The 27,482-nt window shown below is 40.5% G+C and overlaps 1 protein-coding gene across 11 annotated transcripts in view; it reads right to left on the bottom strand.

Annotated features, from left to right (window-relative positions):
- NCKAP5 (NCK associated protein 5) overlaps positions 1-27,482 on the bottom strand; it is a 1,051,318-nt gene that overhangs the window by 273,676 nt on the left and 750,160 nt on the right. For all 11 annotated transcript variants that reach the window (XR_011074154.1, XR_011074153.1, XM_068545242.1 and 8 more), the window contains one exon: positions 19,323-19,472. Coding sequence is in view for 9 of the 11 variants with exons in the window: in XM_068545242.1 (XP_068401343.1) it covers positions 19,323-19,472 (150 nt within the window). In the remaining 2 variants the exon portion in view is untranslated. The remainder of the gene's footprint in view (positions 1-19,322; positions 19,473-27,482) is intronic.

Below are 27,482 nucleotides of genomic sequence, written 5' to 3'. Positions count from 1 at the left end.
CCGTGTAACATTTTCTCCTGGCAAACTATTAGAGTTTATAGAATGCTGTGGTTCTGTAACTGGGACTGTTCATCAATCAAACTGCTTTTTGAAGCAGAGCTTATAATTTTTATTCACGACACTTAGGTAAGTTACTGAGACGAGTTATATCTAGGACAACTCAGATACCCACTTTGAAAAAAGAACCAAGATTTGGGGTTTTGTTTTCCAATTATACTCAGGACATACCAGGCTTAATCATACTTTGCAGAGTGAGGACTGAAATGCCTAATTGGCTGTAACTACGCAAACTGAGGCCTTTTGATTCATCAAGCCAACCAGCTTTTAGTCTCTGACATCAAAATTTATACCCTCCATGAAAAAAAACAAGGCCATGGCTACATAACATTAAAGCAACACACAATTAACAACACTTTGTTCTAATTATCTCTGAGCACAATTAATGTCGGCCCAATGGTTCATTTTTCTTCTTTGAGAGCTCTCAGAATATTAATGGAGATTAGGCCTTGATGCATTGGCTTTCTCTAAGATCTGGGGTTTTCTTACAAGCTCCCACACAAATCTGAGCAGGGCAAAGTAGCATATTCATGCAGATTAATTCTTGACATATTGGCTTTTTCTAACACCTGAGGGGTTTATAACAAGCTTCCACTCAAATCAGGCCCTGGCCAGGCAATGCGGTCACAGGTCCCCTAACACTGTAGCCTACTGCCTGACACTGAGGATTTTTTCCTTCCCTTCAGCAGTTAGTCATAACTGGTAAAAGGTTATGTCTTGACTGAACAAGCTTCCAGGAGTTGGAAGGCCAAAAGGGCTGCTGTAAAACAGCAATGCAGATGCTACCAAAAACCCAAGGTAAGAGGACAGCCCAGATGCCTATTATTGGGAAACTTAAATTGCAGACAAGTTCCGTTTCCTCACATCAGTAGTGAAGAGACAGCAGCAAGACAACGCGCGCTGATCAAAGGCTTTGGTGATTGGTACCACTTTAATTTCTGGAAGGCACATATTTTTTTCTACACTCCAAAGGAGTCGGTGGGGACCTAAGCTTTAAAGTCATAAATATTCTCTCCTTGGCCCAGGCCTGTTTGCAGCCTCGCTCGGAGTGTTTGTTTGGCTGTATTATTTTACGCTCTAAAGATGGGCTTGAGCCACATGGGGAGCGGTAGCTCCAGGGCACTGCGGAAATTCAAGGGGCTGTTAGTTAAGACCATCTCTAAACAGACTGGAGGTTTGATTAGACACTCCATGAATTTTTTAAATAAACACTGTTAGCTCTTAATACACATGGGTTGGATAGATGGGTATCTCCATACACTGGCAATGCCAGGACAGGCCCAGCCTTTCAATCTGATTTCTGGAAGAATGTACCCTGGGCTCCGGGCAGGCCTGTGTCCTAATGGCTGCTTGATGCTGTTTCAGGCTTTGCTGCTTTTATCCAGGCAACTCCCTCTGCCTTTCTTCAAAATGTTTGCCTAGAAAATGTTCACAATGCCTCAAAGACTCAGTTCAAATGGCACATTATCTGCTGGCCTTCTCCTGAAAGAATCCAGTTAGGTACTTCTATCTCAGTGTTCCATTGACACTTGGACATACTTTTTTTAATTTTTAAAAATGTTAATGTTTATTATTTTTATTAGTCAAATTAGTATATTTTTGTCTTCCTTCCAACAATGTGTCTCAAGGGCAGAGACAATGTTCCATGCATCTTTGTAACTCCAGCATCCAGTAGCAGCCCAGGCCTAGAGATGTCAAAGTAGGGAGAGAAGGAGTGGGGAAGAGACAGACAGACAGAGACAGAGAGAGGCAGAGAGGGAGAGAGAGACAGAAACAGAGAGACAGAGAGAGGGAACGAGAAAAAAGAGAAGACACCAGAGAAGAAAAAGACAGTATCTAGGTAGCAACCTATGTTTCTCAGTGGTATTTAAGCAATGCTGACATTTAAATAATGAAAACCCAAGAACTTTGCCAAATCCTGGAAATGATGTCAGTTGTGGTGTGCCACCCTCCAATGTCCAGCATGGGAGCACGTGCCAATGACATCCTCCTCTGGAAGCTAGGAGCTTGGATGGAACTACCGGGAGAGAGAAACCACCTTTCAGTGGTTTTGCTGATGCAGTGGGAGCCAAGGCTTGGAAGCTTCTGGTTGCTGTCTTCGCCAGCACATGGAGAGGGCCTGCCCAGGAATGAAACCAACTTCCAGGACAGCAAGGCTGGGAGAAGGGAAAAGCTCCCTGACGTGGTCTGGCCCCCTGCGCTCATCCAGGCCTTCGTCCACAGTTACAGCTCGGTTACTAGTTACAGTCTGAGTAGGGACGCTATGACTTACAGCTGGAAGAGTGATCACAAATAGAGTACCCTGAAAGAAGAGCAGGATTGCCTGCGCTGTCGTTTTCCCAAGATATTAGATCTCCAAAACTGTTTCAGCGACCCACGGACCCTCCTATCACGGTATCCTATGCTGAGCAACACGGTGGCTCCATGGAGGGTGGGTTGGGTGCTTTTCCCTAGCTGTGCTGCCCCATCAGAGCCATTTCTGGGATCCTTAATTTTGGAGAGCCACTGCTTCACTTAAATGGACATGAAGAAATCTGTCTGCATAGCTGTATAACTTTGTGAAAAGAAGAGTCATGCTGTAAATATTCTATTAAAATATGTGTGTATAAAGGCTTACATACCAGGACACTCATCACCACATTATAATAATGAAAAAGTATCAACAACCTAAGTAGCCAACAGAAAGTGATTAAATAAATGATACTCAGCATCCATTTGATAAATTTCTACATGGCCATCAAATCATATTTTAAGGATCACTGAATAACATGGGGAATATTTTTGATACATTACACAAAAGAGCAAGCTACTATCTGTATAAAGCGACATTTTATGATTTCCTAATTTGATTAAGTAGAGCAGAGAAAAAAAGACGGAAAACATACGCACTAAAATGTTATTAGCAGATATTTCTGATTGGTGTAATTATAATTTATCCATTTCCTTACATTTTCCTAATTTTCTATAATGTGTCTATTGACTACCTTTATAATCAGAAATTTACTAGTACAAAGTTACATACTGGCATAGGAAGGGATTTTTTTTTTAAACTTCAAGCCTGTTTACCAAAGAGGAGTTTTTGTCTCTAATCCTAACTTAGTGATTGTTGCTAAGTGACCCACAGTTGGAGACAAATTAATCAGGAGAAAGATGTACACCAGGTACCTTAAGACAGGGATGTCTGGAGCTACCTGTCAGCAAGCTGTCATAGAATCTAAAGATTAGAAGAAAACAGGGATGTCTACTCAGACAACGACCAGCATGCTGCTTTATAACTTTTAAAATTTCTTTTTATATTGTCTGAGGATAGGAGAGGATAAAACTGAGAGGAAGAGGAAGGTAAGAACTTGAAGCCAATCAGGAGGGCTATGCAACAGACCGTTTCTCTCATCAGCAAAGAGCCAAGGCCAAACCTGGGCATTTCAAACCCACAGCCATGGCACGGGAGCCATCAAAGGGCAGGCTAGAAGCCATGTCTGAGCACTTTTGATCATAAACTTTCCTCAGGCTCAAAAGTTCTCTGGCATTGGGCACACGTGGGAAGGGCTTCTGCACCTAGGTTTGAAGATTCTGGGAAAGTTCTACTCATGACTGGGGGCGCAAAGACAGGTTAGATGAAAAAGTGGTTGAGACCAATGAAACTGTGTTGGGTTTGGTACTGAACTGGACCTAAGGTGTTTGAAGAGCTTTCAATATCACTCTAAAAGCTGTATCAGTGGTTCTCAATTCTGTCTGTGCATCTGAATCACCCTCGGCGTTTTGTAAAAGCACAGATGTTTAGTTCCCATCTTAGACTTAAAAGACTTGGAATTTCCTGAGTTGTCTCATAGGCATCTGACTTCAGAAGCTCTGTTTCTGCATAGGTTTCATCCCTCTTGTCTGCTTGCAGATTTCACCGTCACATTTATATTTCTTGCTCCCGCATGGTGGATTTCACCCTTTCCACTGGATGGTTCCCCTGGGCGCACCAGCATGCCCTAATGTCACCTGTCTTTTTCCAAGAGCTCCTCTTGTATGATGTCTCTCTTCAGCTATGACTCTCCCCCACGTTGGCTGCACTTCACAGGAAAACTAAGAAGAGCTGTCTGTCTCCATGATGTCTCCATGTCCTTACCTTCCTACCCACTCAATCAGAAACTGTTGTTATCAAGCTTTTAGCTAACCTATCCCTCACCAGAGCTAGCGAGGATTTCCGTTTCCTCTTGCTATTCTCTCCTCAGCATTCAACAAGGCTGCCCTTGGAGTACGTTCTTCTTTAGGCTTCCATGACCCTTCATCTTTCTGATTTTCCTCCTACCACACTAGCTGCTGTTTCCCAGTCTCACTTGCGAGCTCCTCTTCCTCTGCTGGACCTCCAAGAAAGGGGTGCCCCAGGGCTCTGTCTTCTGCCTCCTTAAGGTCCACCTTTACACGTACTTCTGATACGACCTTATTAAATCCTACAACATAGAATGTCATCTACATGCTGATGACTTTCAAAACCATATCTCTAGCCCTGACCTTGGCTTTGGATATACAACTGCCTATCGAACACGATCACTTGAATGTTTAATAAGCATCTCAACTCAACGTGGACACAACAGATTGGTGATTCTACATTCCTTCCCCCAAGTCACCTCTCCTCCTGGCGTTGCCTCTCTCAGAAATTTGGAACAACCTTATATTCAGCTGCTAAGGTCAAAAACCTAAGAGTCACCCTTATTTCTCATTTTCTCTTACAGTCCACATCCAATCCTTCAGTAATTCCAATAGGTTTTACTTCTAAAATATGTTCTTCCTTGACCATTTCTTGCCAGCATAGCACAGTGAAACCAAACAACTGGAAGTCAAATTCTGACTCTCACACTTAACATGACCTTCGCCAAGTTACCCAACTTGTCTGGGGCTCAGTTTCCTAATCTGTAAAATGGGGATGATAATAATCCTATGTGCCTCACTCCACAGGGTTGTTATGAGATTAAAATAGTGTGTGTGTGTTTGCACATGTGTATATATGTGCTTATGTGTGACTGTCATCATTGTTATTCCCCACTAGTTCAATGATATTACTATACAGTTTTATTATTTTTATTCCCTGGTAGTCCTATGTACCTACCCTAGATAGGTCTAATGGCATGTTTTGTCAGGAATCTGAAACAACCTCCTACCTGGTTTTCCTGTCTCTACCTCTGTCCCACTATTAGCCCTCAAACCAGCAAGAATTGTCTTTCTAAAGCACAAGTCAGATCACGCTACTTCCCTAGTTAAAAAAATTTTACTGGCTTCCCTTTACATGTATCATTATGTTCAAAGTCTTTACTGTGACTGTGACCTAGAAGGCTTTACAGGGTCTAGCCTCTGTCTACCTCTCTGAACTCAATTTCCTTCCAGTTTTCAAATCTTATACCTTATTTCCCCAGGACAAAGTTCTTACTTCTGTTTCTCTAAATGGCCAAGCTTTCTACCATCTCTGGGCTTTCACACTTGCAGTTTCTTCTTGTTCTTCTTCCAGATCCTCACACAGCTGTCTCCTTTTTTTTCCTTTTCTTTCTTTTTTTTTTTTAATGCTTGAGTATTTATTTTCTAAAATTAGTAAAACTGCCTCTTTTTAAAGTAGGAGTTGGGTATGGGGAATTGCCTATGAAATGACAGAAAACATTACAAATGGCATACCAGCCTTAAAGAGTTGAGGTTTCCTTTTTGAGGCATTAGATAAACTTGAATAAACATACACAGTAAAGGAATGAGCTGGACTGTGTGGGATAATTCTTAAGAAATTAGGGGTCAGCACTGCTTGTTTTAAAAAATAAATATTTATTTATTTTTGGCTGTGTTGGGTTTTCGTTGCTGCGTGCGGCTTTCTCTAGTTAAAGTGAGCGGGGGCTGCTCTTCATTGCCGTGCGCAGGCTTCTCATTGTGGTGGCTTCTCTTGTTGTGGAGCACCGGCTCTAGGCGTGTGGGTTTCAGTAGCTGTGGCATGCGGGCTCAGTAGTTGTGGCTTGCGGGCTCTCGAGTGCAGGCTCTGTAGCTGTGGCACACGGGCTTAGTTGCTCCGCGGCATGTGGGATCTTCCTGGACCAGGGCTCGAACCCATGTCCCCTGCATTGGCAGGTGGATTCTTAACCACTGTGCCACCAGAGAAGTTCCATGTCTCCTTTTTATTATTTATATCACCTCCACATGGCCCGATTTGAGAAGCCATTGTAGATAAGTACCTCTCCTGTTTCCATCCCCAGGCTCTCTACTACTATATCACCTCATTTTTTTCTTATTCAGAGGGTCTTATTTGTCTATTCATTTCTTTTTTGCTTATTTATTATTTTATTTATGTACATCTGTCTCATTCTGTGGGGTTGAGGACCATAAAAATGATCAAATCCCGGTGTCTAGAACAGCATTTGGTCCACAGAAGGCATTCAATAGATATCTACTGACTACAAACTCAACACATAATTGTGGTGTGTGGCGAGATTTGAGAAATACTATTTTAAACTACTTCATTTTAAACAGGAGTTACCAATTAACAAGAATGCTTACCATTAGCACTTTAATTGTCCTATTTTCATGGAAAGTATAACTGAGTTGAGAAAGCTGTTATTCACTTTAACACATTTAAGTGCCATATTTTTTTCTGCATAAATTAAATCTTTCCTATAAGAAGCCAAGTTCTTCTGACCTTGAGTCTGTAGCTAAGGCTTTAGAAAGTACCTGGAGGCTTGGAATGCCCAGGTGGTCTCAGGCCAGTACTCCTCCTGGCTAGAGTCTGGGAATCAGAGATGTGATGGGAGTTGACAGTGAGCAAAGGGACGTCCAGCTTGATTTCTAGTCAGGTGTGAAGTTGGTTAATGCAGCGGTCCCCAACCCTTTTGGCACCGGGGACCAGTTTCATGGAAGACAATTTTTCCATGGACGGGGGGTGGGGGGGTGAGGGGAATGGTTCAGGTGGTAATGTGAGTGACACAGAGCGCCAGATGAAGCTCGCCTGCCGCTCACCTCCTGCTGTGCGGCCCGCTTCCTAACAGGCCACGGACTGATAACCTGTCCTCTGCCCGGGGGTTGGGGACCCCTGGCTTAATGCATGGAGAGAAAGGGCTGGTTGGTGTGTGGGGAGGCGGTCTAGAGACAAGCGATCATGTATTTCAAGGAGCATGCCAAGAGCAAACCTGGGGCTTGAGGCCAAAGCCCAGGCGCAGAGAACAGGGAAGGCACAAAGTCAAATCAATGGACTGTGGAGGTCAAGTCTGGGAAGATCCTTTAAATCAGTGGTCTGGGATGGGGTGGGAAAAAAGGAGTGGTCTGTGACACAGGGGCCTGGGACATGGCGGCGCTATGCCGTTGAAAATGGTGAGGTCTATTTTGAGAAAGCAGTCTCTGAGACAGCAGCCATGGAAGTCTAAACTTTTCTAAAAAACAGAATACAACACACTTAAGAGTTACAGAAAACAAGCAGCATCCAGATCGCCCACGTGGTCCTTATGGCACAGACATAATATACACCAAATGGTTTCTCCACCAGGCATCAGGACCCTAAACAAAAATTATAATTTACACCCGGGGGAAGCAGTTGCTGGATGGTGAGGGTGAGTGTCCTACTCCTCTTCATGAATGACTTACAATTGCTAAAACCAAGGCACTGAGAAAACAACTGCTAAGAGGAGAAAGAAAATGTGTGAAATCCATGTGTATATGAAATTATTTTGAACTGCTGGCCCACGGTTTTTTTTTTTTTTTTTTGGAAGGTAAATGTCTTATTTAGCAAAATACCTTGACGAGCCAGGGAATGGCGTGGAATGAGACCATGAATGGGGTGTAGGGACCAATAAAGCTCTATGTAATAAAATGATAAGGAACAAGGCTGTGGAGAGGGAGTGAGCAGGAAAGCACTACCTAGGCTGTATGGCAGGAGGCTGGGAATTGAGGAGAAGGGGCTAATGAGGAATGCCCAGCAGCTGAAGGACTTGCAGGCAGAGCCATCTAAAGGCCAAGAGCAAAGTCCTTAGCCTTGGGGATATTATGCACGATTAACCACATGTCCTTTGTGGGGTTGGATTTTAGGAAAAGTAGGTAAAGTGGATTCTGTTTCACATGAGATTGTTTCTGAAAGGAGAAGAAAGGGGGACTGAAAGTTGAGTGGGGTAGGAACTCGGCCCCAGGAATGACCACAGGAGGGAACGACACTGGGGTGGGATTGGTGGTGGGGATGGGAGCCCTAGACTTTCCTCACGTTGGGGGATCTGATGCTTGGACAACATATACTTAATTCTCAAAGTCAGGGACCACTCAGCTATAATCTAAGCTGTTTTATTTTTTTTTAATTTATTTTATTGGAGATTCAAGATGGCGGAGGAGTAGGTGGATGTGGAGTTCATCTCTCTCCATGGATGCATCAGGAATACATCGACAGATGCAACAATTCTCACAGAACAGTGGCTGAAAACCAGCAGAAGACCTTGGACAACAGAAAGGACTATAAAGATCCCTGCATAACTGGGTACGATGGAAAAAAGAAGGGAGAAGGAGGAGGAGAGGAAGCAGGACGGGACCTGCACCCTGGTGCAGGGGAGCTGAAGCAGAGGAGAGATTCCTGAATTCGAGGAAACCCCCTCTCTGACTGGGAAGTTGACCGGGACAGAAGGGAAGCATTTGAGGCTGTCAGAAGAGGGTGAAGCAGCCAATCTGTGGCAGACAGGACAGAGTGAGAAATACAGAGATGGTCTGTACCGTGGCCCTACATCCCTGGACGGGGATGTGTGTTCACAGGTGTGCAAGGGGGTGGGGGAGCTGGTGCATGGGGATTGGAGAACAGGCCCAGAGTGAGAACTGCTGTTGGCTGTGGGGAGACGGACCGAGGAGACAGGAGGGAGGAAATCCGCAGCAGGGAATGCTACAGAGGAAGACTGGACTGCCATGGAAGCAGGGTGCTACTGCTGAGTCACACACAGGGGGAGGAGCCACTATTGTAATCTCTCTCTCCCCACGTGCCAGCGCCTGCCGACGACAATAAAAGAAGCCCGCTCAGGGCTGGCTCTTGTGTGCCAGCTGCCGAGCAATAAAAGAAAGCTCCCTCAGAGGTGGCCCTAATGTGGGCAATAAAAAAAAAAAAGCCCTTTCAGGGTTGGCCCTCGTGCACCTGCTGCCAGGCACCAGAAAAACCCCAGCCAGGGCTGGCCCTCATGTGCCTTATGCCGAACACCAGAAAAGGCCCTCACTAGGGCCATATCTCTTGTGCCCCGTGGCCGCCGCTTCCCTGCGCATTTGGCGCTACCAAGACTCCTGCGATCCAAACAGTCATACCACCTCTGTGCCCGGTCCTCACAAGGGCAGACCCAAGAGCTCCAAGGCAGCCTCAGGACCAGACTCCTGTGGGTGGACCACACGCAGAGGTGGGGGTAAAACCAAAGCTGAACCCCAGGGATGGGGTGACTAAGAAAGAAGATTGAAAATCTTTCCATCAGCTGTACAAGCTGCATATTAAATCCCACGATCAGCTAGGTAGACCCTGTGTCTATGGAATATCTGAGTACACAATGAGTGTTCCCACAAATGAAAACAGTCTAGCTCTGGCAGCTGTGCACTTTGGGGGCAGCACACGCAGGAACTGGGCCAGATCAGAGTCTGAGGGGTCACCACAGGGCCCACAGCAGGTCCAGAGACCAGCCCAGAGGCAGAGGAGGGCATCCTGGGGAGGCGGAGGAGGGCTGTGGCTAACGGCGTGTGCAAGGACACGTACAGTGTAGACCCCAGGGAAACATAATTATTACTATTAATTTTATTATGTTTTGATTCATTCTGTTGTTGGGTCTATTTTTTTTTTTTTTTGGTTTCTTTCTTTTTCTGTCTTTCTTTGTCATTTTAGTTTTTTTTTTTAGTCTTTTGGGATCTCTGTGTTTTATAACATATTTTTATTTTTTAGTTTTACTTTTTTTTTTATACATTTCTATTTTTACTTTGCTTTTCTGTTGTTCTGTGTTCTTTTCCCTTATTTTTTCTTCCTATTTTTTTACATAAAAATATATATATCTATGTGTGTGTATATATATATATATATATATATATATATATATATATATATATATATATATTTGTTTCCATTTCTACTTTGCCTTTCTGTTGTCCTGTGTTTTTTCCCTTTTTATGTTATTTTATTATTTTTTAAATCATTTTTATTGGTTGTTCTGTTTCCTTGCTTTATTCTTCAGCTGGCACACTGCTTTTCTTTTGTTCTTAGGTTGTGTGTTTTTGTTAGTTTTAATCCTAATTGTTTGATTTCATTTTTGAGTTCTTCTATTTGTCTAGTTGTTCTTTTACTTTTTGTTTTATTTGGCTCTGTTTTTGTTTCTTTTATGTCTGTGTGGTTCCTTGTTTCTGGTTTTGTTTGTTTGATTTTGTTTTTACCATTTCTTCAGGGTTTTGTCTTTTTTTTTCTTTAATATACTTTCTTTTTTATTTTTTGTAGTTCTGTTTCTACGTTGCTTTTCTGTTGTTCTGTGTTCTTTCTCCTTTCTCTTTTTCTTTTTTTTTTTATAACATCTCTGGCAGTTTGTTTTGTTTCTTTGCTTCATTCTCCAGTTGGCACTCTGCTTTGGTTCTGTTTTTTGGTTTTGGGTTTTTGTCAGCTTTCTTCTTAATTGTTTGATTTTGATCTTGGGTTCCTTTGTTTCTCTGGTTGTTCTCTTGCTTTTTGTTTTATTTGGTTCTGTTTTTGTTTCTTTTGTGTGAGTGCGTGTTTCCTTGTTTCTGTTTCTGTTTGATTTTACTTTTTACCATTTGTCAGGGGTTTTGTTAGTCTTTTTTTTTTTTTTTTTAATCCCATTTATTGCTGGGACAAGTGACTTGCGGGGTCTTGGTCCCTTGACCACAAGTTGGGCCTGAGGCTCTGGAGTGGGAGCACCAAGTCCAGGATGCTGGACCACTAGAGAATCCCCGGCCCCAGGGAAGATTAATCGCCGAGAGCTCTCATGGAGGCCTCTACCTGAATCCAAGACCTGGCTCCACCCACCTGGCAGCAGCTCCCAGCGCCAGACGCCTCACACCAAACAACAAACAAGACAAGAACACAAACCCACCCATCAGCACACAGACTTCTTAATATCATACTAAGCTCACAGACACCCCAAAACACACCACCTGACATGGCCCTGCTCATCAGAGGGAAAACACTCAGCTCCACCGACCAGAACGCAGGCACTGGTCCCTCCCATCAGGAAGCCTACACAAGACACTGGACCAACCCCACCACTGGGGGCAGAGAACAGAAGCAAAAGGAACTAAAACCCTGTACCCTAGGGAAAGGAGACCTCAAATACTGTAAATTAGACAAAATGAGAAGACAGAGAAATATCCTACATGCAAAAGAGCAAGATAAAAACCCATAAGACAGAAAAAATGAAGAAGAAATAGGCAAACTACCTGAAAAAGAATTCAGAGTAATGATAGTAAGGATGATCCAAAATCTTGGAAATAGAATGGAGAAAAGACAAGAAATGTTTAACAAGAACCTAGAAGAACGAAAGAGCAAACAAACAGTAATGAACAACACAATAACTGAAATTAAAAATACTCTAAAAGGAATCAGTAGCAGAATAACTGAGGCAGAAGAACGGATAAGTGAGCTGGAAGATCGAATGGTGGAGATAACTGTTGCAAAGCAGAACAAAGAAAAAAGAATCAAGAGAATGGAGGACAGTTTCAGAGACCTCTGGGACAGCATTAAGTGCACCAACATTCAAATTATAGGGGTCCCAGAAGAAGAAGAAAAAAAGAAAGGGTCTGAGAAAATATTTGAAGGGATTATAGTTGAAAACTTCCCCAAGATGGGAAAGGAAATAGTCAATCAAGTCCAGGAAGCGCAGAGAGTCCCATATAGGATAAATCCAAGGAGAAACACTCCAAGACACATATAAATCAAACTAACAAAAAGTAAACACAAAGAAAAAATATTAAAAGCGGCAAGGGAAAAGCAACAAATACCATACAAGGGAGTCCCCATAAGGTTAACAGCTGATCTTTCAGCAGAAATTCTACAGGCCAGAAGGGAGTGCAAGATATATTTAAAGTAATGAAAGGGAAAATCCTACAACCAAGATTACTCTGCCCAGCAAGGATCTCATTCAGATTCGATGGAGAAATTAAAACCTTTACAGACAAGCAAAAGTTAAGAGAATTCAGCACCACCAAACCAGCTTTACAACAAATGCTAAAGGAACCTCTCTAGGCAGGAAACACAAGAGAAGGAAAGGACTTACAAAAACAAATGCAAAACAATTAAGAAAAGGGTAATAGGAACATACATATCGATAACTACCTTAAATGTAAATGGATGAAGTGCCCCAAGCAAAATACACAGACTGGCTGAATGGATACAAAACCAAGACCCATATATACATGCTGTCTACAAGAGACCCACTTCAGACCTAGGGACACATACAGACTGAAAGTGAGGGGATGGAGAAAGATATTCCATGCAAATGGAAATCAAAAGAAAGCTGGAGCAGCAATACTCAGACAAAATAGACTTTAAAATAAAGACTATTACAAGAGACAAGGATATATAATGATCAAGGGATCAATCCAAGAAGAAGATATAACAATAGTAAATATCTATGCACCCAACAGAGAAGCACCTCAATACATAAGGAAAATGCTGACAGCCATAAAAGGGGAAATCGACAGTAACACAATAATAGTAGGGGACTTTGACACTGCACTTTCACCAATGGATAGATCATCCAAAATGAAAATAAATAAGGAAACACAAGCTTTAAATGATACATTAAACAAGATGGACTGAATTGATATTTATAGGACATTCCATCCAAAAACAACAGAATACACTTTCTTCTCAAGTGCTCATGGAACATTCTCCAGGATAAATTATATATTGGGTCACAAATCAAGCCTCGGTAAATTTAAGAAAATTGAAGTCGTACCAAGCAACTTTTCCAACCACAACACTATGAGACTAGATACAAATTACAGGAAAAAATCTGTAAAAAAATACAAACACATGGAAAATAAATAGTATGCTACTAAATAACCAAGAGATCACTGAAGAAACCAAAGAGGAAATCAAAAAATACCTAGAAACAAATGACAATGAAAACACGACAACCCAAAACCTATGGGATGCAGCAAAAGCAGTTCTAAGTCAGAAGTTTATAGCAATACAATCCTACCTCAAGAAATAAGAAACATCTCAAATAAACAACCTAAACTTACACCTAATGCAATTAGAGAAAGAAGGGCAAAAAGAAAAAAGCCCAAAGTTAGCAGAAGGAAAGAAATCATAAAGATGAGATGAGAAATTAATGAAAAAGAAATGAAGGAAAAAATAGCTAAGATCAATAAAACTAAAAGCTGGTCCTTCGAGAAGATAAACAAAATTGACAAACCATTAGCCAGACTCATCAGGAAAAAAAGGGAGAAGACTCAAATCAACAGAATTAGAAATGAAAAAGGAGAAGTAACAACTTACACCACAGAAATAGAAAGGATCACGAGAGACTACTACAAGCAACTATATGCCAATAAAACAGAAAACCTGGAAGAACTGGACCAATTCTTAGAAAAGTACAACCTTCCAAGACTGAACCAGGAAGAAATAGAAAACAAGAAGAGACGAATCATAAGCACTGAAATTGAAACTGTGATTAAAAATCTTCCAACAAACAAAATCCCAGGGCCTGATGGCTTCACAGGCGAACTCTGTCAAATATTTAAAGAAGAGCTAACACCGATCCTTCTCAAACTCTTCCAAAATATAGCAGAGGGAGGAACACTCCCAAAAGCATTCTACGAAGCCACCATCATCCTGACATGAAAACCAGACAAAGATGTCACCAAAAAAAGAAAACTACAGGCCAATATCACTGATGAACATAGATGCAAAAATCATCAACAAAATACCAGCAAAAGAATCCAACAGCACATTAAAAGGATCATACAACATGATCAAGTGGGGTTTATCCCAAGAATGCAAGGATTCTTCAATATATGCAAATCAGTCAATGTGATACACCACATTAACAAACTGAAGGATAAAAACCATATGATAATCTCAATAGATGCAGAAAAAACTTCTACCAAACTTTAACACCCATTTATGATAAAAACTCTCCAGAAAGCAGGCATAGAGGGAACTTACTAAACATAATAAAAGCATATACGACAAACCCACAGCCAACATCATTCTCATTGGTGAAAAACTGAAAGCATTTCCTCTAAGATCAGGAACAAGACAAGGGTGCCCAGTCTCACCACTATTATTCAACATAGTTTTGGAAGTTTTAGCCACAGCAGTCAGAGAAGAAAAAGAAATTAAAGGAATCCAAATTGGAAAAGAAGAAGTAAAACTGTCACTGTTTGCAGATGACATAATACTACACATAGAAAATCCTAAAGATGTCACCAGAAAACTACTAGACCTAATCAATGAACTTGGTAAAGTAGCAAGACACAAAATTACTGCATAGAAATCTCTTGCACTCCTATACACTAACAATGAAAAATCAGAAAGAGAAATCAAGGAAACACTCCCATTCACCACTGCAACAAAATGAGTAACATACCTAGGAATAAACCTACCTAAGGAGGCAAAAGACCTGTATGCAGAAAACTATAAGATAGTGATGAAAGAAATAAAAAACGATATAAAGAGATGGAAAGATATACCATGTTCTTGGATTGGAAGAATCAACATTGTGAAAATGCATACTACCCAAAGCAATCTACAGATTCAATGCAATCCGTATCAAATTAGCAATGGCATTTTTCACAGAACTAAAACAAAAAATTTCCCAATTTGTATGGAAACACAAAAGACCCCGAATAGCCAAAGCAATCTTGAGAAAGAAAAACAGAGCTGGAGGAATCAGGCTCCCTGACTTCAGACTATACTACAAAGCAACAGTAATCAAGAAAGTATGGTACTGGCACAAAAACAGAAACACAGATTAATGGAACAGGATAGAAAGCCCAGAGATAAACCCATGCACATATGGTCACCTTATCTTTGACAAAGGAGGCAAGAATATACAATGGAGACAAGACAGCCTCTTCAATAAGTCGTGCTGGGAATACTGGACAGCTACATGTAAAAGAATGAAATTAGAACACTTCCTAACACCATACACAAAAATAAACTCAAAGTGGATGAAAGACCTATATGTAAGGCCAGACACTATCAAACTCTTAGAGGAAAACATAGGCAGAGCACTCTATGACATAAATCACAGCAAGATCCTTTTTGACCCACCTCCTAGAGAAATGGAAATAAAAACAAAAATAAACAAATGGGACCTAATGAAACTTCAAAGCTTTTGCACAGCAAAGGAAACCATAAACAAGATGAAAAGACAACCCTTAGAATGGGAGAATATATTTACAAATGAAGCAACTGACAAAGGATTAATCTCCAAAATATACAAGCAGCTCATGCAGCTCAATATCAAAAAAAACAAACAACCCAATCCAAAAATGGGCAGAAGACCTAAACAGACATTTCTCCAAAGAAGATATACAGATTGCCAGCAAACACATGAAAGAATGCTCAACATCACTAATCATTAGAGAAATGCAAATCAAAACTACAATGAGGTATCCCCTCACACTGGTCAGAATGGCCATCATCAAAAAATCTACAAACAATAAATGCTGGAGAGGGTGTGGAGAAAAGGGAACCCTCCTGCACTGTCGGTTGTAATGTAAATTGATACAGCCACTATGGAGAACAGTATGGAGGTTCCTTAAAAAACTAAAAATAGAACAATCCCACTACTGGGCATATACCTTGAGAAAACCATAATTCAAAAAGATGCATATACCACAATGTTCATTGAAGCACTATTTACAATTTCTAGGACATGGAAACAACCTAAATGTCCATTGACAGATGAATCGATAAAGAAGATGGTGCACGTACATACAATGGAATATTACTCAGCCATAAAAGGAACGAAACTGAATTATTTGTAATGAGGTGGATGGACCTAGAGTCTGTCATACAGAGTGAAGTAAGTCAGAAAGAGAAAAACAAATACCGTATGCTAACACACATATATGGAATCTAAAAAATGGTACTGATGAACCTAGTGGCAGGGCAGGAATAAAAACGCAGACGTAGAGAACGGACTTGAGGACACAGTGGAGGAAGTTACGGTAAGCTGGGACGAAGTGAGAGAGTGGCACAGACATATATACACTACCAAATGTAAAACCGATAGGTAGTGGGAAGAAGCAGCATAGCGCAGGGAGATCAGCTCGGTGCTTTGCGACGACCTAGATGGGTGAGATAGGGAGGGTGAGAGGGAGGCTCAAGAGGGAGGGGATATGGGGATATATGTATACTTATAGCTGATTCACTTCGTTGTACAACAGAAACTAACACAACATTGTAAAGCAATTATACTCCAATAAGGATATTAAAAAAATAAAATGTACTTTATTCATGTACAGTTGATTTACAGTGTTGTGTTAATTTCTTTACAGCAAAGTGATTCAGTGACACATATATATACACACACGTTCTTTTTCATATTCTTTTCCATTATGGTTTTTCACAGGATACTGAATACAGTTCTCTGTGCTATACAGTAGGACCTTGTTGTTTATCCATTCTATATATAATAGTTTGCAACTGCTAATCTCAAACTCCCAATCCATTCCTCCCTAGGCTGGTTTTGAATAACATAGTGATATTCATCAAGAACATAATATTAAAAGTAAGTTTGTGTCGCTTCTTTTCTGCACCTTCTTGGGACCTGTTTGTGGAGCAGGAATTAAGGAAATCTGTTTTCCATCACCCTGACAACCATCCCTCTCTGCTCCTACCACACCAGGGGCCAAGGGATTAAGGTACACAAATATGGTTGTTTCAAAAATACACTGATGGAAAATAGTTTTGTTTTTCTAAAATCTTGCTGTATGACATCAAAATGCACCCAAATAATTTTGAAGCATTATGGTTAATTCACCTGCAATCTTGCAAAAGAGCATTTTATTAAAGTGTATAAATCTACGTGGGGGGTCTCTGACCAGCTTTGAGTACGATCCGTCAAAAGCAGCCCTCTATCTTTTCACAGTAATTGCTAACTTATGCAAAGGATTCTATACAGAGAACACAAATAGTAAATTTTAAAAAATGAAATAAAGTAAAATGAAATTCATATGAAAATCAGATGATGTATGAGTGTGTGTGTATGTGGGGTATGTCTATATGTGATACGATTTCTTTTTATTATCTAAGTAGACAACAGTGAGATTTGGGAGCAAAGAAGAGAGTTCATTTACTATTGAGCAAAGAATTTTACAGAACAAGCTATGACACTGACTAGAGGACATTAATTTAGAAAATAAAATATGTTTGTAAATTAAAATTGCGGGGCTTCATGGCATTTAGAGATATCATCTATTGCATCCAAATGATGCTGGAGGCAAGAGTTGTTGCCTCAAGTGTAAAGATCTTTGTGAAAGGAAAAAAAAATAGTGCTTCTCATTTACTCAGTGAGGGTTTAAGAAGCATTTGCTGCCAAAGGTATTTTTTAAATACTTTTAGCTTGATTAAATAAAATGTCCTTCACAAAGTTGTCTCAGTGACAATTAGATGAACTAAAAGCAATGTGCACCGCAATCATCAACAAAACTAACAATTTAAGTATACGGTTCTAGGGAAATAAATTGTAATATCAACTCCTTCCTACTATTAAATCCAGTTAATTCAACCTCAAGACAAAGCCATCAGTTCTCAAAACTCTCAGATAACCACCACGGTTTCCCTTGAGAAGGCTTTTCCACTTTTCATGGTGATTATATTAAAAACGATAAAACTATGAGAACCTTTGGGGAAACAGGGATGATTATTGGCCCTTTGTTGAAAAGGAACCATCAGCGGTTCCTTAAATTGACCTCTCTTCTGCCCCATATGTGACATAACGCACTTAAGTCACTCCTGTGTAGAGCAGCTGAAGTTTTTCATTCATAGTTCTTATATTAATCATTGCATTCAGATAAATGGGGGAAAAATCATGTAAGGAAAGGCAGGAGCCTTGGAGTAGGAGGACAGAAAAGACCATATGCCAGGCACTGCCGTACAAATATTAACTCACTTAACCCTCGATACTTCCCTGTAAGGAAAGTTACTATTATCATCCCCAGTTTTGCAGTTGAGGAAACAGACACACAGAGAGCCTAATTAATTTGCCTAAGGTGTCAAAACTAGAAAATAATAGAACTGAGATTCAAACCCAACTCCAAAGTCCATAATCTTATTTATTTTGCTTCACTATTGCTGAGGAAATTAAGTAAAAATGGCATGCACCTACAGACAAGGTGGTAGGTTAGGGTTAGGGTCAGGATTGCAGAAACCTACTGTAGAAAACAAGATCTCTCGAGGTCTTATTTCTTCACATTACTGCAGGAAGTTTCAGGATTCTGTAGACACTATGGAAGAACTACATTTTTAGATACTGGTTGAAGGTCCCTTGTGCCTAGTTTAAGAAAAGGCAGGCTTACCATAGTCCTTGCTTAAAAATGATTACGTCCCAGCTCTATATGCAAACAGAACATTTACTGAAAGTAGGTAAGCCAACTCATGGAAAAAGGCATCTTTGCTAGATCTTTCAGCATGTGACCTAATAACTGAAATGCTCTTTGAGGACTGCTATAAATATTCAGGAATTAACACTCTAAGTGATGTCAAATGCCACTAAGCAATAGACCAGAGTTTTCAAACTGTTTTGGAGGACTACAGTGGTTGAAAACCTTCCTTAAGGCACCCCTTAGCTCAACTTCACCTCTATTTTTATATGTCTTACATGGTGCACTTCTGCACAAGCTTTTTTGTTTTTTGAAGAAATAGCTCTACTGCTTAAAATTACTTTTCTTACAATCGCCCTTACATAGAATTCAATATTTGGTTTATTCATTCACTTATTTGATCATTAGGCATTGGGAAACAAAGCGAAATATCACATAGCCCTTCCCTCAAGGAACTTGCAATTTCAGGGAAACTGATCCAGTTTGAGGGTCAAACTGAAAGTAAAATGAATTGTTGATCTATGCACTTTTTTAAGGCAGTACAATCATAGTCACTAGGTCAAGACTCTTTCAGGGTCACAAATTTTAACTCTGTGCTCATCATTGACAAAGGCATCCCAATGGGAGCTACTAGATCCTATTAGTCTGGGAGAACTAAGAAAGGAAGATTTATATTCACTCAAAAGCGGGGCCAATACAGGAAGCAAAACACGGTTATTTTTCTGTAAACGTGTAAAAATGGTTCCATTTCTTACCTCTAGAGCCTTCAATCTTTCTAACAGCAATTTGGTCTTTTCTTTCCCCTCATCTGCACTGCTGCCTTCACTCCTTGAATCCTCATCTACCACCATGTGACGGTCTTCCAAAGCTTCCTTGTGTTTTCTCTCTTCCTCTGACAGTTTTTCCTGAAGCAAGAAAGAATTGGTGCTTTCAATAACCTCCACTGAAAAATAAGCAAGGGTTTAAGGTTGAGAAGTTTGGAACCTCCCTACTCTTTTTGCATTCTTTCCGGGGCTGAGGTAGAGAAGGTTTTGCTAAACAAATTCTGAGTGGGCCTTATATTAGTAAACACAGTAGATAATTTTAATGAATCTTGGTGGGACAAGTCACTGAGTCACCACCACTGAATGCACATGTCCTCTGCTCTGTTGGAGAAGTGACCGAGCCCATAAAAACGGTAGGTGGAGTCATGTGGTTAATCCATTTTTATATGCAGCATGAAATTCAGCTGTGCTCTAAACTGGGGAAAAATAAGTCAACCTTGACACCTTGACTTGTGAACAGCTTAGCTCCTCAAAATAAGATCATCAAAGTCACTGAACATGCAACCATTCAATTAATTTAAGGGAAAAGAAAATATCACAAAATATTGAAATGATAATGATTTCAGAATTCTAAGCTGAAACCATTTAGTTCCTTTGGCTCACTAATGACATGGCTCTTAAGGGCCCTATAGTCCCCTTTCTAACACTCCCGGATTTGTACTAGAGCCTTGAGGCAGACATAAAATGTTATCTTGTCTTCCCTCCCTGTTTGCTGGAGGCTCCTCACTCAACCTTGTCTCTGGCAGCTCTTTGGAAGTCGAGAAGTATTAATTTGAGCCTCATGATTGGCTCTTGTTTTCAAGGGAAAAAGAAATCTCAAGAGCCTAGCATATAAAAATAAAATTTCATCCATTTTTGTACATACATCAAGATACCGTGCCACAGAATCAGGTGACATCATTCCGTCACACTTTTTAATTCTAACCACAATGCTGCAGAAATCCTTGTATTAATAACAGTTGGTTGGCAACCGTGTGGGCTAAACTGGATTATCAATGGTGAGAGGCTTCTTTATATTTAGCCTTAAACTAAGATCATTTGCAAAATGATTTTGTACAGAAGCACAAAAAATATGATTCTTAACCTTTAAGCACTTAAAAAATCTACTGAGAAAAGAATAACATAAGTGGGAAAAAAAAAAACAGGTTTTCAAACTGTTTTCACGAAAGTACTTTGGAAGTCCTGAAATTATTTAACTTATTTTTTGAAAATAAGATATGAAGTAAGTAAAAACGTCAATGTATATGTACACATATATAAGTATACATGTGTATGTATAGATATATAAAACACTGGAGACTACATAGAAACTTGATCCATGTTAATCTATACAGATAAACAGGTGTTAATCTGTTTCCTACAGATTTCAACATATAATTTCCATTTCTTTATATGAATGTGCAACTGACTAGGCAGGTGATAGCTCTTTATGAAATCAGGCCTGGGCAAGGCCACATACAACGTACAGGTGTGTTCACTTCTGCAGCAGGTGTAAGTTCAGCTCAGATTCATGCTCAGCAAGTTTAATGTGCAGATCCTCAGGCCGGGACAAAAATCCAGGTTATGACTGTATTTTTACAGCTTTGATTCTTTAAGGTTTGTTGAATCAGCAGACTTTCATTTCCATGATAAGAAACTTGAAATCTGCAGAGTTACCAACACAATTTTGAAATAAAGAGGTCCTCCTACTTCTCTTTCAAGATTTGGGATTACTGTAATTAAACACTAACTTGGGACTGTAAAGCAAGCTTTTAAAAAAAAATCATCTAGGGAGGGACCTTCAAGGTGGCGGAGGAGTAAGACATGGAGATCACCTTCCTCCCCACAAATACATCAAAAATACATCTACATGTGGAACGACTCCTACAGAACACCTACGGAACGCTGGCAGAAGAAGACCTCAGGCTTCCCAAAAGGCAAGAAACTCCCCACTTGTACCTGGGTAGGGCAAAAGAAAAAAGGAAAAACAGAGACAAAAGAAAAGGGACGGGACCTGCACCAGTGGGAGGGAGCTGTGAAGGAGGAAAGGTGTCCACACACTAGGAGTCCCTTCGCAGGCGGAGACTGTGAGTGGCGGAGGGGGGAAGCTTCGGAGCCACGGAGGAGAGCGCAGCCACAGGGGTGCGGAGGGCAAAGCGGAGAGATTCCCGCACAGAGGATCGGTCCCGACCAGCACTCACCAGCCCAAGAGGCTTGTCTGCTCACCCACCGGGGCGGGCGGGGGCTGGGAGCTGAGGCTCGGGCTTCGGAGGTCGGATTCCAGGGAGAGGACTGGGGTTGGCTGCGTGAACACAGTCTGAAGGGGGCTAGTGCACCACGGCTAGCCAGGAGGGAGTCTGGGAACAAGTCTGGACCTGCCTAAGAGGCAAGAGACCATTGTTTCGGGGTGCACGAGGAAAAGGGATTCAGAGCACCGCCTAAATGAGCTCCAGAGACAGGCTCGAGCCACAGCTATCAGCGCGGACCCCAGAGATGAGCATGAGATGCTAAGGCTGCTGCTGCCGCCACCAAGAAGCCTGTGTGCAAGCACAGGTCACTCTCCACACCTCCCCTCCCGGGAGTCTGTGCAGCCCACCTCTGCCAGGGTCCCATGATCCAGGGACAACTTCCCTGGGAGAACACATGGCGCCTCAGGCTGGTGCAATGTCATGCTGGCCTCTGCTGCCGCAGGCTCGCCCCACATTCCGTATCCCTCCCTCCCCTCGGCCTGAGTGAGCCAGAGCCCCTGAATCAGCTGCTCCTTTAACCCCCTCCTGTCTGGGCGAAGAACAGATGCCCTCAGGAGACCTACACGCAGAGCCAGGGCCAAATCCAAAGCTGAACCCCAGGAACTGTGCGAACAAAGAAGAGAAAGGGAAATCTCTCCCAGCAGCCTCAGGTGCAGCGGATTAAATCTCCACAGTCAACCTGACGTGCCTGCTTCTGTGGAATACCTGAATAGACAATGAATCATCCCAAATTGAGGAGGTGGACTTTGGGAGCAACTGAAGACTTGGGGTTTGCTTTCTGCATCTAATTTGTTTCTGGTTTTATGTTTTTCTTAGTTTAGTATTTAAAGCTTATTATCATTGGTAGATTTGTTTATTGATTTGCTTGCTCTGTTCCTTTTTTTTAATGTATATATTTTTCCTTTTTCTCTTTTTCTGAGTGTGTATGTGTATGCTTCTTTCCATGATTTCATCTGTATAGCTTTGCTTTTACAATTTGTCCTAGGGTCTGTCTGTCCGGTTTTTTTTGTTTGTTTTTTTTGTTTTTTGTATAGTTTTTAGTGCTTGTTATTATTGCTGGATTTGGTTTTAGGTCTGGCTGTTCTCTTCTTTATTTTTCTTATTAACTTTTTTATTTATTTATTTTTTTAACTTTAAAAATTTTTAATAATATATTTTTAAATTTTCTATTTTAAGAACTATTTTCTGTTCCTTCTTCCTCCCTCCCTCCCTCTCTCTCCCTCTCTCTCTCTCTCTCTCTCTCTCTCTTTCTTTGTGTCTCTCTTTCTCCCTTTTCTTCTGAGCCATGTGGCTGACAGGGTCCTGGTTCTCCGGCCGGGTCTCAGGCCTGAGCCACTGAGGTGGGGGAACCGAGTTCAGGACACTGGTCCACCAGACACCTCCCAGCTCCAAGTAATATCAAATGCTGAAAGCTCTCCCAGAGATATCCATCTCAACGCTAAGACCCAGCTCCACGCAATGACCAGCAAGCTACAGTGTAGGACACCCCATGCCAAACAACTAGCAAGACAGGAACACAACCTTACCCATTAGCAGAGAGGCTGCCTAAAATCATAATAAGGTCACAGACGCCCCAAAACACACAACTGGACGCAGTCCTGCCCACGAGAAAGACAAGATCCAGCCTCATCCACCAGAACACAGGCACCAGTCCCCTCCACCAGGAAACCTACATAACCCACTGACCCAACCTCAGCTACTGGGGGCAGACAACAAAAACAACGGGAACTATGAACCTGCAGCCTGCGAAAAGGAGACCCCAAACACATTAAGTTAAGCAAAATGAGAAGATGGAGAAATACACAGCAGATGAAGGAGTAAGGTAAAAACACACCAGACCAAACAAATGAAGAGGAAATAGGCAGTCTACCTAAAAAGAACTCAGAGTAATGATAGTAAAGATGATTCAAAATCTTGGAAATAGAATGGAGAAAATACAAGAAGCATTTAACAAGGACCTAGAAGAACTAAAGAGCAAACAAACAATGATGAACAACACAATAAATGAAATTAAAAATTCTCTAGAAGGAATCAATAGCAGAATAACTGAGGCAGAAGAACGGATAAGTGACCTGGAAGATAAAATAGTGGAAATAACTACTGCAGAGCAGAATAAAGAAAAAAGACTGAAAAGAAATGAAGACAGTCTAAGAGACCTCTGGGACAACATTCAACGCACCAACATTCGAATTATAGGGGTCCCAGAAGGAGAAGAGAGAGAGAAAGGAGCTGAGAAAATATTTGAAGAGATTATAGTCGAAAACTTCCCTAATATGGGAAAGGAAATAGTCAGCCAAGTCCAGGAAGTGCAGAGAGTCCCATACAGGATAAATCCAAGGAGAAACACGCCAAGACACATATTAATCAAACTATCAAAGATTAAAAACAAAAAAAATATATTAAAAGCAGCACGGGAAAAGCAACAAATAATATACCAGGGAATCTCCATAAGGTTAACAGCTGATCTTTCAGCAGAAACTCTGCAAGCCAGAAGGAAGTAGCAGGACATACTTAAGTGATGAAAGGGAAAAACCTACAACCAAGAACACTCTACCCAGCAAGGATCTCATTCAGATTCGATGGAGAAATTAAAACCTTTACAGACAAGCAAAAGCTAAGAGAATTCAGCACCACCAAACCAGCTTTACAACAAATGCTAAAGGAACTTCTCTAGGCAGGAAACACAAGAGAAGGAAAAGACCTACAATAACAAACCCAAAACAATTAAGAAAATGGTAATAGGAACATACATATCGATAACTACCTTAAATGTAAATGGATTAAATGCTCCAACCAAAGACACAGACTGGTTGAGTGGATACAAAAACAAGACCCTTATGTATGCTGTCTATAAGAGACCCACTTCAGACCAGGGACACATACAGATTGAAAGTAAGGGGATGGAAAAAGATATTCCATGCAAACGGAAATCAAAAGAAAGCTGGAGTAGCAATTCTCATATCAGACAAAATAGACTTTAAAATAAAGACTATTACAAGAGACAAAGAAGGACACTACATAATGATCAAGGGATCAATCCAAGAAGAAGATATAACAATTTTAAGTATTTATGCACCCAAAATAGGAGCACCTCAATACATAAGGGAAATGCTAACAGCCATGAAAGGGGAAATCGACAGTAACACAATCATAGTAGGGGACTTTAACACCCCACTTTCACCAATGGACAGATAATACAAAATGAAAATAAATAAGGAAACGAGCTTTAAATGATACATTAAACAAGATGGACTGAATTGATATTTATAGGACATTCCATCCAAAAACAACAGAATACACTTTCTTCTCAAGTGCTCATGGAACATTCTCCAGGATATATTATATATTGGGTCACAAATCAAGCCTTGGTAAATTTAAGAAAATTGAAGTCATACCAAGTAACTTTTCCAACCACAGCACTATGAGACTAGATATAAATTACAGGAAAAAATCTGTAAAAAAATACAAACACATGGAAAATAAACAATACACTACTAAATAACCAAGAGATCACTGAAGAAATCAAAGAGGAAATCAAAAAATACCTAGAAACAAATGACAATGAAAACATGACAACCCAAAACCTATGGGATGCAGCAAAAGCAGTTCTAAGTCAGAAGTTTATAGCAAGAAAATCCTACCTCAAGAAACAAGAAACATCTCAAATAAACAACCTAAACTTACACCTAATGCAATTAGAGAAACCCCCCCAAATTTAGCAGAAGGAAAGAAATCACAAAGATGAGATTGGAAATAAATGAAAAAGAAAGAAGGAAAGGATAGGAAAGATCAATAAAACTAAAAGCTGATAAACAAAATTGATAAACCATTAGCTAGTCTCATCAAGCAAACAGGGAGAAGACTCAAATCAATAGAATTAGAAATGAAAAAGGAGGAGTAACAACTGACACTGCAGAAATACAAAGGATCATGAGGGACAATTATAAGCAATTATATGCCAATAAAATGGACAACCTGGAAGAAATGGACAGATTCTTAGAAAAGCACAACCTTCCGAGACTGAACCAGCCAGAAAGAGAAAATATAAACAGACCAATCACAAGCACTGAAATTGAGACTGTGTTTAAAAATCTTCCAACCAACAAAAGCCCAGGACCAGATGGCTTTACAGGCGAATTCTATCAAACATTTAGAGAAGAGCTAACACCTATCCTTCTCAAACTCTTCCAGAATATAGCAGAGGCAGGAACTCTCCCAAACACATTCTATGAGGCCACCATCACCCTGATACCAAAACCAGACAAAGATGTCACAAAGAAAGAAAACAACAGGCCAATATCACTGATGAACAGAGATGCAAAACTACTCAACAAAATACTAGCAAACAGAATCCAACAGCACATTAAAAGGATCATACACCACGATCAAGTGGGGTTTATCCCAGGAATGCAAGGATTCTTCAACATATGCAAATCAATCAATGTGATAAACCATATTAACAAACTGAAGGATAAAAACCATATGATAATCTCAATAGATGCAGAAAAAGCTTTCAACAAAATTCAACACCCATTTATGATAAAAACCCTCCAGAAAGTAGGCATAGAGGGAACTTACTCAACATAATAAAGGCCATATATGACAAACCCACAGCCAACATCGTTCTTAATGGTGAAAAACTGAAACCATTTCCACTAAGATCAGGAACAAGACAAGGTTGCCCACTCTCATCACTATTATTCAACATAGTTTTGGAAGATTTAGCCACAGCAGTTAGAGAAAGAAAAGAAATAAAATGAATCCAAATCAGAAAAGAAGAAGTAAAACCGTCAGTGTTTACAGATGACATGATTTTCTATACACAGAAAATCCTAAAGATGCTACCAGAAAACTACTAGAGCTTATCAATGAATTTGGTAAAGTAGCAGGGTACAAAATTAATGCACAGAAATCTCTTGCATTCCTATACACTAATGATGAAAAATCTGAAAGAGAAATTAAGGAAACACTCCCATTTACCATTGCAACAAAAAGAATAAAATACCTAGTAATAAACCTACCTAAGGAGACAAAAGACCTGTATGCGGAAAACTATAAGACACTGATGAAAGAAATTAAAGATGATACAAACAGATGGAAAGATATACCATGTATTTGGATTGGAAGAACCAACATTGTGAAAATGACTATACTTCCCAAAGCCATCTACAGATTCAAGGCAATCCCTATCAAACTACCAATGGCATTTTTCAAGGAACAAGAACAAAAAATTTCCAAAAAATCTGTATGAAACACAGAAGACCCTGAATAGCCAAAGCAATCTTGAGAAAGAAAAACAGAGCTGGAGGTATCAGTCTCCCAGACGTCAGACTATGCTACAAAGCTATAGTAATGAAGACAGTATGGTGCTGGCACAAAAACAGAAATATAGATCAATGGAACAGGATAGAAAGCCCAGAGATAATCCCTTGCACATATGGTCACCTTATCTTTGATAAAAGAGGCAAGAATATACAATGGAGAAAAGAAAGCCTCTTCAAATAAGTGGTGCTGGGAAACCTGGACAGCTACATGTAAAAGAATGAAATTAGAACACTCCCTAACACCATACACAAAAATAAACTCAAAGTGAACTAAAGACCTAAATGTAAGGCTAGACACTATCAAACTCTTAGAGGAAAACATAGGTAGAACACTCTCTGACATAAATCACAGCAAGATCCTTTTTGACCCACCTCCTAGAGAAATGCAAATAAAAACAAAAATAAACAAGTGGGACCTAATGAAACTTAAAAGTTTTTGCACAGCAAAGGAAACCATAAACAAGATGAAAAGATAACCCTCAGAATGGGAGAAAATATTTGCAAATGAAGCAACTGACATAGGATTAATCTCCAAAATA

The sequence above is a fragment of the Eschrichtius robustus genome, chromosome 5, assembly GCF_028021215.1.
Source record: "Eschrichtius robustus isolate mEscRob2 chromosome 5, mEscRob2.pri, whole genome shotgun sequence".
Taxonomy (NCBI): Eukaryota; Metazoa; Chordata; class Mammalia; order Artiodactyla; family Eschrichtiidae; genus Eschrichtius; species Eschrichtius robustus.
Note: the sequence above shows the minus strand (reverse complement) of the source record. Positions and strands in the feature narration are given on the sequence as shown.